We start from the raw sequence: 13,842 nt of genomic DNA, 5'->3' as shown, positions 1-13,842 counted from the left end.
AGTCTGGTTTTCTCCCACATTCACAGACATTCAGACTGGGTTAGCTGAAGATTCTACATTGAGCAGATGTCTGCCTGAGTGTGCCTTGTGACAGATTACTGCCCTTGCCAGGACTGATCCATGTCTTACTCTAGGAAAACTTAGTTCTCTGTGGACCTCACCTGGAGGTGGCTCAGTAAATGAATGGGTCATTGCTTCTTAGAATAGTACTGTACTTTTTAAAGTATAGTCATGAAAACTTTCTGCTAGGTGAAGAATGATATGCTCTTTACAAATCTATATATGCAACACAATGTTTTAAATTGACAGTTTAGGTTAACAAGTATCTAAATAGGTTCTTGGTGCATGTGGGCACTTGTGTGTGAATCTGTTCTCCTCTGTACTTAGTGCTGCTACAATAGGCTCCAGCCCACGTGACACTGAATTGGATTAAGTGAGTTTGAGAATATTATGTCATTACTGCCTAACAATGTTAACATTTCTGAAATTGTAGATTAGTATTTATGTCATGAATTAAGGCTTTCCAGAGTTAGAAAAGAATGAAAGCCAAATTCAGATTTACCTTTTAAGATTATTAGCTACTTTTTTCTTTTTTCTGACTGAGGAAAGAAAACAGATTTAGTTAGCAGTTGCAGAGTTTTCTTTTCTTAAAAACATATGCATTGTCCAAAAATTAGTAAATGGTGAAGAATTCTTCAAAAGTTTTTTTTTCTGGCCTATATACAAACTCAGCACTTCTCGCCTTTTAATTATGGAAGCCCATATCCACCAAAAAAAAGAAAATAAAAAAATAAATTTATCTTATTATAATGACTTATTATGCTATTATTACAACTTAGTATCTCATAATTATGACTTACTGCCTCATTATCACTTAAACCACTTCAAAAAAATTATAAAAGAACTTCAGCTAATGCTAAATACTGATAAAACACTGAAAGATGTATTCCTAGAACCTCCCCTCCTGGCCTATAGACAACCACCAAACCTGCAGCAACTAATTGACAGAGGTTCCCTGAGTGAACCATCAGATAGATAATGGTGCATCTCCCTGCCTACTGAAAAGATGTAAAATGCATGCTCACATTTATAATGCAGATTGTGTAGTTATAAAACACAGCCAACAAGAACATCTCATAAAGGGATCATTTTCCTGCAGATCAGTAAATGTGGTGTTCCTAATTCTGTGCATGAAATGTCCCAACACTGTGGGAGAAAATAGAGAAACACTCCGCCAAAGAATGAATTTACACTGGTTCCACATTAAGCAATGCAACAGGGATGTTCCTGTAGGAAAGCATTTCAGCAGGAATGGACACTGTGAGAAAGATTTTAAAGCCACAATGCTTATGGGCAACTTCAAGACACAACAATAGAGAAAGAAATGGGAATTTAAAGCTCAAAAGATCTTGAGTATACATTGTTCTCCTCTCCTTCTAAAACTCAGCAGCTAAGGAAGGGTAGAGTGATCTGTTATTTTTTTACATTGAAGGTGACCCATTTAAAGGTTTTCCAATGCTGTCTTTGTCTTAGAGTCTATATCAGGGGTCTCAAAACACACGGCCCGCAATTGTCTCCGGCCAGCGATGACTTACTTGAATTGACAAAATCTACCACTAAAATCCGTTTTACTTTGCAGCATTTTCCTCACAATACACTGTGTGCACAATTATTAGGCAAGTGAGTATTTTGACCATATCATCATTTTTAATGCGTATATTCCAACTCCAAGCTGTATTAACTTGAATGCTTATTGGATTTAAGCACGTCAGGTGATTTTGTGTAATGAGGGAGGGTGTGGCCTAAGGAGATCAACACCCTATATCAAGGTGTGCAGAATTATTAGGCAGCTAGTTTTCCTCAGGCAAAATGGGCCAAAAAAGAGATTTAACTGACTCTGAAAAGTCAAAAATTGTAAAAATCTTTCAGAGGGATGCAGCACTTTTGGAATTGCTAAGATATTGGTGTGTGATCACAGAACCATCAAACATTTTGTTGCAAATAGTCAACAGGGTCGCAAGAAACGTGTTGAGAACAAAAGACGCAAATTAGCTGCCAAAGATTTGAGAAGAATCAAACGTGAAGCTACCAGGAACCCATTATCCTCCAGTACTTTCATATTCCAGAGCTGCAACCTACCTGGAGTGCCCAGAAGTACAAGGTGTTCAGTACTCAAAGACATGGCCAAGGTAAGGAGGGCTGAAACCCAACCACCACTGAACAAGAAACATAAGTTGAAACGTCAAAACTGGGCCAAGAAATATCTGAAGACAGATTTTTTCAAAGGTTTTATGGACCGATGAGATGAGAGTGACTCTTGATGGACCAGATGGATGGACCTGTGGATCAGTAATGGGCACAGAGCTCCACTCCAACGTGGAGGTGGGGTACTGGTATGAGCTGGTATTTTTAAAGATGAGCTAGTTGGACCTTTTGCATTGAAGATGAACTCAAAATCAACTCCCAAACCTACTGCCAGTTTTTCAAAGACACTTTCTTCAAACAGTGATACAGGAAGAAGACCATGATTTTTATGCAGGCCAATGCTCCATCACTTGCATCGAAGTTCTCCACTGCGTGGCCAGCCAGTAAAGGCCTTAAAGATGAAGGAATAATGACATGGCCCCCCTTCCTCATCTGACCTAAACCCTATCGAGAACTTGTGGGCACTTCTTAAACGCTAGATTTACGGGGGAGAAAAACAATACACCTCTCTGAAGAGTGTCTGGGAGGCTGTAGTCACTGCTCCACAAAAGCTGATCGTCAACAGATCAAGAAACTGACAGACTCCATGAATGGAAAGGCTTATGACTGTTATTGGAAAGAAGGGTGGCTATATTGGTCATTGATTGATTGATTGATTTTTTAAATGTCAGAGATGTTTATTTGTAAATTTTGAGGTGTTTGTTTATTATTCTCACTATAACAGATGAAAATAAACAAGTGAGATGGGAAAATTTTCATTTTTCCTTTAGTTGCATAATAAATCTGCACACTAATAGTTGCCTAATAATTGTGCACATATGTATTCCCCTGATGATGTTCACACTCACATTTCCGTTGTGAAACATTCAGGTTTCAGGTTTATTAACATTTTGGATTGACTGATAGCACTGTGTTTGTTCCATATTAAAATGAATCCTCAAAAATACAACTTGCCTAATAATTGTGCACACAGTGTACTGTGTCCAGTCCGATGATCAAAATTAAAATACCATTCTTCTTACTTACCTCAACATTCGGCGTTGTTACTTTTACTTAAGTGACGTCAGTTAAACATAAACAGTCGACGTAAAGAACATTTGCAAATTACTTTGTATTTTTCTTGCTGTTAATTGTACGCCTCATCGTTACGGAATGCCGTCTTCGTTATTGAAAAAAGCATGATTGCTGATGAAAAACGAATATATATATATATATATATATATATAAATGGGAAAATTTATACTTTGTCACAGAGGTCGGAGACAGAGCCCAGTGTCTCGTTTGTTTGCAGTTTATCTCGATGTTTAAGTACAATGTGCGTCGACATTACAATACACTGCATCGAGAACAGTAAGGTGCATTGTCTGGCAAATTGCGTGAGGAAAAGGTTCAGCAACTGAAAGCATCAATTACAAAACAGCGAAACATTTTCGAAACATTAGACCATTCACTGAGAGCCAATTCATAAAAAGATTGTTTTATAAAGGTATGTGAAATTATTTGTCCAGACAAAAAGAAACTGAAGGCACACATTTGTCCGCAAATAAAGTTGCTAGCAGAATCACTGAATCAGCTAGTAACATTCATCAGCAACTGATTACAGCAGCACAAGGTTTTGAAGCATATTCCACAGCGCTTGACGAGAGTACTGATGCAGCAAATACTGCACATTGTGTTGTGTTCATTCGTGGGGTTGGAAAAAACCTAAAAGTAACCGAAGAATTGTTAGATTTGTTACCTCTGAAATGCACAACGACTGGTCGTGACATTTTTCAAGAATTGGATGGTTGCATTAACAGAGAACTGATGATGCATCTGCAATGTGTTCTGAAAACGTTGGTGTTGTGGGATTATTAAAAGCAAAACAAAACCAGCTTTTTTTGTCGGATCCTTTTACTGCCGAACACTGCATTCTGCATCAGGAAGCGCTGTGCGGAAAAAGTCTGCAAATGAAGTTATGGACGTTGTTGTTAAGACGGTTAATTTTATACGAGCAAGATATCTCAACCACAGACAGTTTACTTCACTCTTGTCTGATATGGACACTGAATATGGGGAGTTGCTGTATCATACCGAAATCAGATGGTTGAATTGGGGAAACATGTTGAAGAGGTTTTTTACTTTAAGGCAGGAGATAGCACTTTTTAGGGCACTGAAAGATAAAGATGTTTGCCAACTTTCTAATCTGTCTCTTCTATCAGATTTATCATTTCTTACAGATGTCACGGAACACCTCAACGCACTCAACTCGTGGCCCCAGGGTCCAAAGCAGGGGCCTCATGTATAAACGGTGCGTACGCACAGAAATGTTGCGTAAGAACGATTCCACGTTCAAATCGCGATGTATAAAACCTAAACTTGCCGTAAAGCCAAGCACATTTCCACAGTACCTCATACCCTGTCGTACGCAAGTTCTCTGCTCGGTTTTGCAGACTGGCGGCATCCAGCGTCAAAGCAGTGCTACTGTTCCTGTGTGGTTCTCCTTTCTTTCTTGTAACGCATCTGATTGTAATTAACCTGTAACAATATAATGGTCCAGGGAATAGCCATAGTATTCCAAATACCATAACTGCTTTAGCGTTGTTACTCTCACTGCACCTTCTTTTTCTGCTGCTCCCGTTAGGAGTTGCCACAGCGGATCATCTTTTTCCATATTACTCTCACTGCACCACTCGCAGTATTTATATTACTGTATCTGAGTGGTGAATCACAGCAGCAGCTGATCGGAAAGAGAATGGAGATACAGAATCAAGCACACGCTGCCTCAGCCACGGCAAAACGCTTCAGAGTCTTTCCTGTACGGACCTCGCGGTTCAGAAACAGTTTCATCCCAAGAACTTTAAACACAATCAATCAGTCCATCAAGTGCTCCTTGTAGAACAGTTTGTACTTATAAGTACAATTACCTCACTGTAACCTTGCTCTTCGGTTATAATATTGCACAACCTGCGACACTTTATAAAGCGCGTATTTACATATGATGACGATATCATTTTTAAGATGAAATGCAGCAAAATATGTTGATTATATTATACAGATAAAACTAACTTCATTTAAATAATCTATATTGGTAATAATTAAACATGTGAGGACATGGTGCCGCAGCACTAGCTAGTTCACAGATTGATCCTGATTGATTGCTGTATGCTAGAAGGATAGATTGATAGAATACTTAAACACGTACTACGAGGATATTTCAATGTTCTTTAAACGTTTTGAAGAATCATCGTTGTAAGCTTACAGATGGCTTAACGTTTATTACAGAGCTGATTGTGTGGTGATTCGGTATTTAGAGAAAGAAAAGTAAGGACAGGAATGGGGTGTTAGTACGTTTGAAAGAGACAGTACCGCCACCGTGTTCCCATGTTTACGTAATGTTAGAGTGCGAATTCCACGCACGGCGTTATGCATGAGGCCACAGGTGATTACGATGATGAACGACAGTGTCAAATCATTCAGATGTATGCTGCCTTTGCGGGCCAAACAGCTGCAGTCTGGTAATTTGGCTCATTTCTCAGCTATGCAGTCGTTGGTACGCGTCGAACCAGAGCGCTTCAAATATTACTTAGATATAATTTCTCAATTAATTGAAGAGTTTGATCGATGTTTCGTGGAGTTCCGTGCACTTGAACCTCAATTTGTACGCTTTGCGACTCCGTTTGCGGTGGACGTTGCTTATGTTTCAGAAGATTTACAGATGGAGATTGTGGACTTGCAGTGTGACACTGTGCTTAAACAGAAATATATGGATATTGGTGTTCTTACAAGTTTGTGTCACGCTAAAGATTTCCGAAACTTGTTAAAGCCGCTGCCAGAATCATGGCAATATTTGGCATTGCATACGTATGCGAATTGTACCTCTCATCAATGAAGATTAGCAAATCAGCGTTACGTTCAAGACTTACAGATGAGTATCTGCATGCAACATTGTGGTTGGCTACCGTGCACGACATCAAACCCAATCTTAACGTTCCTGTGTCTGCCAAACGCAGCCAACTGAGAAGTCAGACTGCATTTAACGACATTTGAACTGGAAAACTAGATTTTATAATAAACACGTCGAGTAAACTCGTAACACTAGCTGCATTATTGTAGTAATGTAGTATTGTAGATTAACTAATTGATTAACAATAATACTGTATTTGTATATTTTAGAAATGAATGCTGCCCGTCGACTGGCACTTTTTCAATGTGCGGCCAATATATCCCCCTGAGTTTGAGTTTGTATTACAAACTGACTGAAGAAGGGGCTTGAATTGCCTCGAAAGCTTGCGTGTTTGTAATCTGTTTAGTTAGCCAATAAAAGGAGTCATTTTGCTTGACTTCACATTGCATATATTTGCACCTATCTCAAAGAGATAATCTTATGCACTTTTCACAGCTAAATAAGTACTAGGCAAGGTTAGCGCGTGGTTTCAGGCTTCCACTCAGTTTCCCCTTTGATGGATATCAGCTTTCTGTTTGGCATAGTCATAGCAGCCGCAAGTTCGTATCCGCCCACTGTTGTACTATTCACCACCTGCTGCCTAGAGACGAAGCTGGGAACACATAGAAACGGCAGGCGCCGAAGTGACAGTGAGGTAAGTGTTGGGTAAAGTAGGAAAATTACTGATGTTTTGAAATGTAAAAAATAATTGCATCCAGTTTGATATCATAATCGATTAACACAAAAAACGGAGATTGACTCTTGTGGTGTAAGGCGAGGCGTAATATTTTGGTGAATTCTAAAAGGAAACGTGAAATAGTGCATTGCTACTTTACCGAAATAGGCGTGACGTTTTTTTCCTTCCTTCACTCGATGTGTATGAATTGTGTTTTATTGGTGGTGCTTTTCACTTCAGTGTTAATGCTTTAATTAAAGCGTGAAATCATTAATCCTAATCCTATTAAACATTCAAATGAAGAGGAAAGAATTCAATAGGTGACGTAGAATTTTAACATGAATTAGAACTGGCAAGTTGCGTTCACTTTTAAACAAGGGACGAGTGTTTGTCGTGTAGTTTTCACTTTGCGACTTTAACACAGTGGAAGAAATAAATCTAGCTAAACTGTAATTTGCAGTCCATAGTCGCCACAGTCGCAGTAGAGTACGCTATCTGCCCATCGATTCATTCAATTTTAAAGGGATCTTATTCCCGTGTTAGAGTCGCCGGATGCCGGGTTTTATTCTTCCATTAGCTCTAGTCAGCAGCCAAGCGTACCATAAACTCATTATTGATCAATTAAAAAGAATGGAGTGTTTAATTGCTGAAGGCATTTGGTCACAGAAATATATGTAATGAAGGCGTACATTCCATTGGTTCACAGAGTCAGTATTGATTTCTGTACAGAGTACGATGAAAAGTGTGTGCTAATGAAATCTACATGCAACACGTAGCAATTCCCCGGTGTCATGGTCAGTGAGTATAGAACTACTCTGGGTTGAAACATCTTAATTCAGTTAGTTCATTCGCCCGCAATACATTATTTAATAAACTTGCATGGGCTTTCATCCTGTATGCTGTAACCTCTATAGCGCTGAAACTGTGCAGGATTTTAAATAATTTTTATTAATTTTTAAAGTTATTGGAGACTGTACATTGGACTGCCTTGAATGAATATGACTCTTGGCTTGCATCCTTTTGTCCTGCAGAATAATGAATAACAAGCTAAGAGGAGTTCCTACTTCCCTCCCTTATAATGCTCCCAAGATAGGCACAAAATATTGCTAGTTAATTATGTCATATGTATATAAACAGTATGTAAATGCATCCATTCATGTAATTAAAATCAACTGTAATTAAATTCCAAACTGCATGTTTCTGTATGTATACCTAGAAGTAATGTAAATATAGTGTAGTTAATAAGTTTCTTTTTGTAAAGTTATCAAAATGGTTAATCCATCCATCAATTCTCAAACTATCTTACCTGAATGAGGTGATTGCAGAGGTTGGAGGCTGTCTTTACATGTATGCAGCATTAGATGTAAGGCAGGAATCAACCCTAGATGAGGCACCAAACCGTCTCTTTCACACATGTCAGGTCAGTTTAGAGATTATATCTGAAAAGCAGTCTCTGGGATGTTTCCTCCACTGCACATTGTGCCACCATTCATACATGCAAACTAGTATAACTTATTATAAGACAAAGTATATGCAGCCCAGGAAAGAGCAGAAAATGTTGTCCAATGCGGTCCTTCATCATGTCACTGGTCTTCTTGAGGCAGATCATTGTAAAACATGTTCCAGGTTGATAGTTTCTGTAATGTAATATGTTGTAGTCAGAATTTGAGCAATTCCTACAAAAATATCCTGTATTTAGTAATTAAACTTTCTAAACACATTATAAATGTGATATTTAATGAAGAATGTTAAATTTTACAGTCACTTTAGATATAAGATATGCAGCACCGGTTAGACGAAAATTAAGTAATGGAGCTAAGGGAATGTCTGTATTTCTCAAAGAGCTACTGCCATTATAAGCAAGTGTATCTTTATTTAGATAATCAAATTCTGGTTTTTAAATCTGTGGGGCAAAGTCAAATGACTAATTATCAACATTGTGGTGTGCTGTGAAGTATGTTTGATATTTACTGAAGAAGATTGGTCTTGCATGACATGCTTGAGCTGAATGTATTTGTCAACTATCTTTAGCATCAGCTATAAAGAATATAAAGAGCTTAATGCATAAATAACCTATTTAAAATAGTATATATATATATATATATATATATATATATATAGAGAGAGAGAGAGAGAATTGTATGTACACATTGCTTTATATTCTCGAGGCTAACTTTGTGTTTTATAATGTTCAGCATCCATATCTACCTTTACACGCACAAATATGTTTATCAACTAAAGCAATGTTTTAGTCCTGGGGACTTACTGAATGGCTCAAGGTTTCTGCAGCACTTTGTGTGAGGAACTGCATCCTGGATTCTGACATTATTACAGGGTTATGACATGGCAGGGCAGTTCCCAGCAACACTAATTTGTAAACATTAGTGTCCTGTAGTAAAATATATGGAAGGACCTCAACTGCCACCTGGCATCATAGGTGTCTCATGCTTGTGCATCTGATTTTTTAAATTTTTTTAACAACTTTGGAAAATTTAGTAACTTGAGGAGAAATGGAGCAGCAGGGTAATAGTAACTCCTGCGTGGAAGAACACACGTAACACAGTGCATACAAAATGCGTAATGTTTAACGGTAATATTGTATGTTTTACTAATTTTATTAGTTTTCTCAAATTGATTAATAAAAATCTGAATTGACTATGGAAAGTGTATCTTAATCCTGTAGCACTGGTCAGCACAAGTAGACAATTCTGAATTTAGTGCACCTTCACTCTTTTTCTTACTAGGAAATCTCATTCTGGCTAAGGTGGGAGTTTCATATGGGGTATTTGGTGTCGATCAGTACCAACAGCAGGCAGCCTGCTGTCCCATCCCCGACCGATGCAGTTTCAGTCGTAAATAAAGTTCTCCCAGCTTGTCTATTTATCTGGATGTGAGATGCCTTGAATTGTATAGGGTACATATTATATCATTATTTGGAACACATACATTTCATGTGTGTTCCGTGCAAGATTATTTTAGTTTTGCCTTTTTATATTAGTTTTTATTTCTATATTTTTTCTGACCTTACTTGCAAGTTCAGTTTAGTTTTTGTTCTCCATCATACACTTTTAGTTTTAATTTAGTTTTTATTTCATAAAGACATTTTTGTTTTATTTTTTACAGTGAACCAAAGTAATTTCCCCCATAGGATTGTATGTAAATACAATTAATCTGTTCCAGACCGTACGAATTGTATGTAAATATATATTTTTAAAGATTTTTAAGCACACATATAGTTAATTATGCCATAAAATGCACAGTGTAGTGGTAAACTAAATGTAAAAACACTGAATAACACTGCAAGAGTTTGCGCTCTAGCGCTATGAACCGCTTGTTAAAAACACCTTTTTTTTAATGAGTGTTAAGCACAAGGAAAAAAATGAACATTTCAGAAATCCATAATTTAATAAACCACCAAGAAAAGTAACATTGCAACAATGCACGCTATGAACCGATCGTTGTAAACAGAAGTGAAGTGAAGTGGAGGTTAAAATCCAATAGAAAAAAGTCTTCATTAAATACAACAAGGTTAAAACAATGCTCGGATCTGTCTCTTTAAAAGCAAGCCTTATGCGTCCAGCTGTCTCTGTCTTTCTCTCGCTCGTGCGTGTGTGTGTGTGTTTGTCTCTCGCATGCCAGTCTGTGTGTGTGTGTCTCTGTGACGATGCGGGTTCAGCTCCATGCTTCCATCTGCTGTTGGGGAGCCCTTGAACCCAACACCGTCGGTAATGCTACCGATGAGCTAGACAGTGAGGCAATAACAAAGCAAGTGTATGATGTGCAAAATGCTTTTATTTAAAATAGTCAAACAAAAACGAAGTGTTCAATTAAATAGTGCAGTGATTCAAAAGAGTTCAATAAATAAATAATCCATAAAAGAAAATGTGGACATTAAAAACACTATTAAAAAAAAAAAAAAACAATCCTTTAAAACGAGGTTAAAACGTTCATCAGGAAGCAGTCTTTAAAATCAATGACAAGCCCGATGTCTCTTTCAAACTAGCGTCTCACCTGCTTCTCCCGGTTGGACTTTATAGCAGGCGAGACGCTCTCTCTGCAGCTTACTTTCTCAGTGCCTGCTTCTGCTGTCTGTTGCCTTACCGATCCTTGGCTCCGGTCGGCTCCTCTGGACAGCTACTTGGGAATTGCGACCAAGGCTCTCACGCAGGGAACACCAAGTCCCGACTCCTGCTACCTTCTGCGGAGAGCACTGCGCCTTCCGGTCACTCCCGCCCTCTGAAGCAAACTCTGTGGGAGTGACCACAACTACTACTACTCCCAGGTGTTGGCCAGACACCCAGGCTGCCTTCTCAGCTGCTGCGAGCTTGCTCTTGCTCGCTTCCTGCTGCACTGACTTGCTCACTCTCCTCACTGCTTCCTGCTTCCTCCTGCAACCTCCGTACTTTTCTCTCTTTCCGTTTTGATCCTTTTTAACTGAGTCGCGCTTCTTTATATTGAGAGGGGTCATAGCAGCTGCAGCACATTAGCAGCCTCAGGAACAATCACGGATGTGGGCAGTCCCTCACCTGTGCACTAGGTGAGAAACGCCCTCACCGCAGATCGCCTCGAGATCTGCTACAGCCACCACACCCCCTCACTAAGCCGCAACCGCGGTGATTATTTATTTCAAAACAACTGGCGCTTGATGAGAGGGCTGTAGACCCACTATACCACAGTCTCTCTCTCGCACGCTCGTCTGTGTGTGTATCTCTCACACACGCCCACGTCTGTGTGTGTGTGTGTGTCTGTGTCTGTCTCTCTGTCTGCACAGGGAATGCATAGGGAGAGGCTGAACACTTGCAGAAACCATTGGCGCGCACAAACCGAAAGAGAAACTGGCTTGTTCATATACCGAGTCTGTGGTCATGAACAGATGCAAAAGTCTGGCAAACTTTTTGGTCGTAAACCGATTTGTATGTGTTCTGAGACGTTCATGAACCGAAGTTCCACTGTATCTATTAATTTCAGTTTTAGTAATTTATGGTATGATTAAAGAGCTACTATGGAGTTTAGTTTTGTGTCACAATCAGACAGAACTGTACACTTAATGGGATTGGAGATAATATTAGTTTAATATTTGTGGAAGCTTACTACACTACCTGGTTTACTATCTGGTTTTGTTTTTGTGTGATTAAAAACAAGCATAATCAAAACCAGATATGAACAATTTTATACATTTTATTATTTTTTTAATATTTTCTATGTCATTTGTGCTGAACAAATGTGCAAAGACTGTTGACACTTTCCATCTTTTCCTTTTATTACCCAGAATGGGACAATTTATAATGAAATTTAGGTGAATTTTAAGGTTTGATGGTTTTTCACTCTGAATGTCTGCAACACGCAACATATCCTGCTTCAAGACAATATGCATATAATGAATGCCTTCAATATTGCATTCAAAAATCTCCCATTCTGGGCTTTTTCTACCAGCCATATTGATCTCTGATTCCATCTCTGGCACATACAATTTACACAGAATTTTGCCTCCTGCATGCCTGAAAAGATCAAAAATCAGAAAACAGATTCTGCTGTGTTCTGACAGGTGTGATCATGAAAATCATGGAGGCTTAGGAAGAAAAAGGCTCTTAGGTTTAAATCAGTGTGCAGACCCCACCAGCTCTACTGAGGGAAACAAAGAAAAACAAACATGTAGTGTCAAGGTTAGAGGCAGTGAGACTTGAATAGCTTATGCATAATGAGCAGAGCAAGAGTAGGTAATAGGTATATGGAGGTGCACAAAATGACAGAGACAGCATCTGAGATTAGGAACAATATATACATTATATAAAATTGTTTATGCAGAGCAGGATCACAGGAAACCTTGAGGCTACCCCAAAAGGTTTGGATGCAAGGCAGGAAAAATCCCTGGTATGCAATATGTTTGATATGGCTGATCTTAAGAACAAAAAAAATATGATATTTCAACTATCTATTTTGAGAGGAAGAGAGAGAAAAATTGAAAAAGGGGAACATATATTTTAAAACATAATTATGCTACTGGATTATTTTCACAATATCGGGTATTTTGAGCTGTGAATATAAACTAAAATAAGATAAATTAATAAATCTATACTAATAAAAGGCAAAGCCCTCACTCACTGACTGACTGACTGACTGACTGACTCATCACTAATTCACCAACTTCCCATGTAGGTAGAAGGCTGAAATTTGGCAGGCTCATTCCTTACAGCTTATTTACAAAAGTTGGGCAGGTTTCATTTCGAAATTCTACGCGTAATGGTCATAACTGGAACCTATTTTTCTCCATATACTGTAATGGACGTTACCTCGATGGACGTGGGGGGCGGAGCTGCATGTGACATCATCACGCCTCCCACATAATCACGTGAACTGACTGTGACCGCAGTATGTGGAAAAGAAGGAAGAGCTCCCAAAGCGCTGAAGAAAATGCTAAATACTTTATTCGCCAGTTACAAGTTTAATGAGAAGACACGAGGTATAAATGAGACTTTGGATCACTTTGTAATGAGTTAAAATTGCTGTAGTGAGAAACCTTTAAGTGTCGGGTTTTAGCTAACATTAAATAAAGCCGTGGACATCGCAACATCGCACTAGAGAGCAGCTCACGTGAACTGACTGACCGCAGTACGAGTGATCACTTCCATGCATCAAACCTGTTCAAAAAACGCATTACACAATTGACAAGGTGGGTAAACGACAACAACAACATTTATTTATATAGCACATTTTCATACAAACAGTAGCTCAAAGTGCTTTACATATTAAAGAATAGAAAAATGAAAGACACAATTATAAAACAAAATAAATCAACATTAACATCGAATAAGAGTAAGGTTCAATGGCCAGGGGAGACAGAAAAAAAAACTCCAGACGGCTGGAGAAAAAAATAAAATCTGTAGGGATTCCAGACCATGAAACCGCCCAGTCCCCTCTGGGCATTCTACCTAATATAAATGAAACAGTCCTCTTTGGATTTAGGATTCTCACGGAAGGTCATGTAGACTTCTGCCTTTTAATCCGTCCATCATTGTTTGAGCATCATGAAGCTTTG

General features: G+C 38.6%; 1 protein-coding gene across 3 annotated transcripts in view; it reads left to right on the top strand.

Moving 5' to 3' along the window:
• Nucleotides 1-5,649: 5,649 nt before the first annotated feature.
• tekt2 (tektin 2 (testicular)) overlaps nt 5,650-13,842 on the top strand; it is a 56,945-nt gene continuing 48,752 nt past the window's right edge. The window contains exon 1 of one of the 3 annotated variants that reach the window (XM_039740465.1): nt 5,650-5,702. In XM_039740465.1, the coding sequence (XP_039596399.1) occupies nt 5,669-5,702 (34 nt within the window). In that variant the 5' untranslated portion in view covers nt 5,650-5,668. Of the gene's footprint in view, nt 5,703-6,601; nt 6,786-7,554; nt 7,601-13,842 lie in introns of those variants that run through there. The other 2 variants (XM_039740467.1, XM_039740466.1) reach the window with 2 other exon arrangements.

The sequence above is a fragment of the Polypterus senegalus genome, chromosome 17, assembly GCF_016835505.1.
Source record: "Polypterus senegalus isolate Bchr_013 chromosome 17, ASM1683550v1, whole genome shotgun sequence".
NCBI lineage: Eukaryota > Metazoa > Chordata > Cladistia > Polypteriformes > Polypteridae > Polypterus > Polypterus senegalus.
Note: the sequence above shows the minus strand (reverse complement) of the source record. Positions and strands in the feature narration are given on the sequence as shown.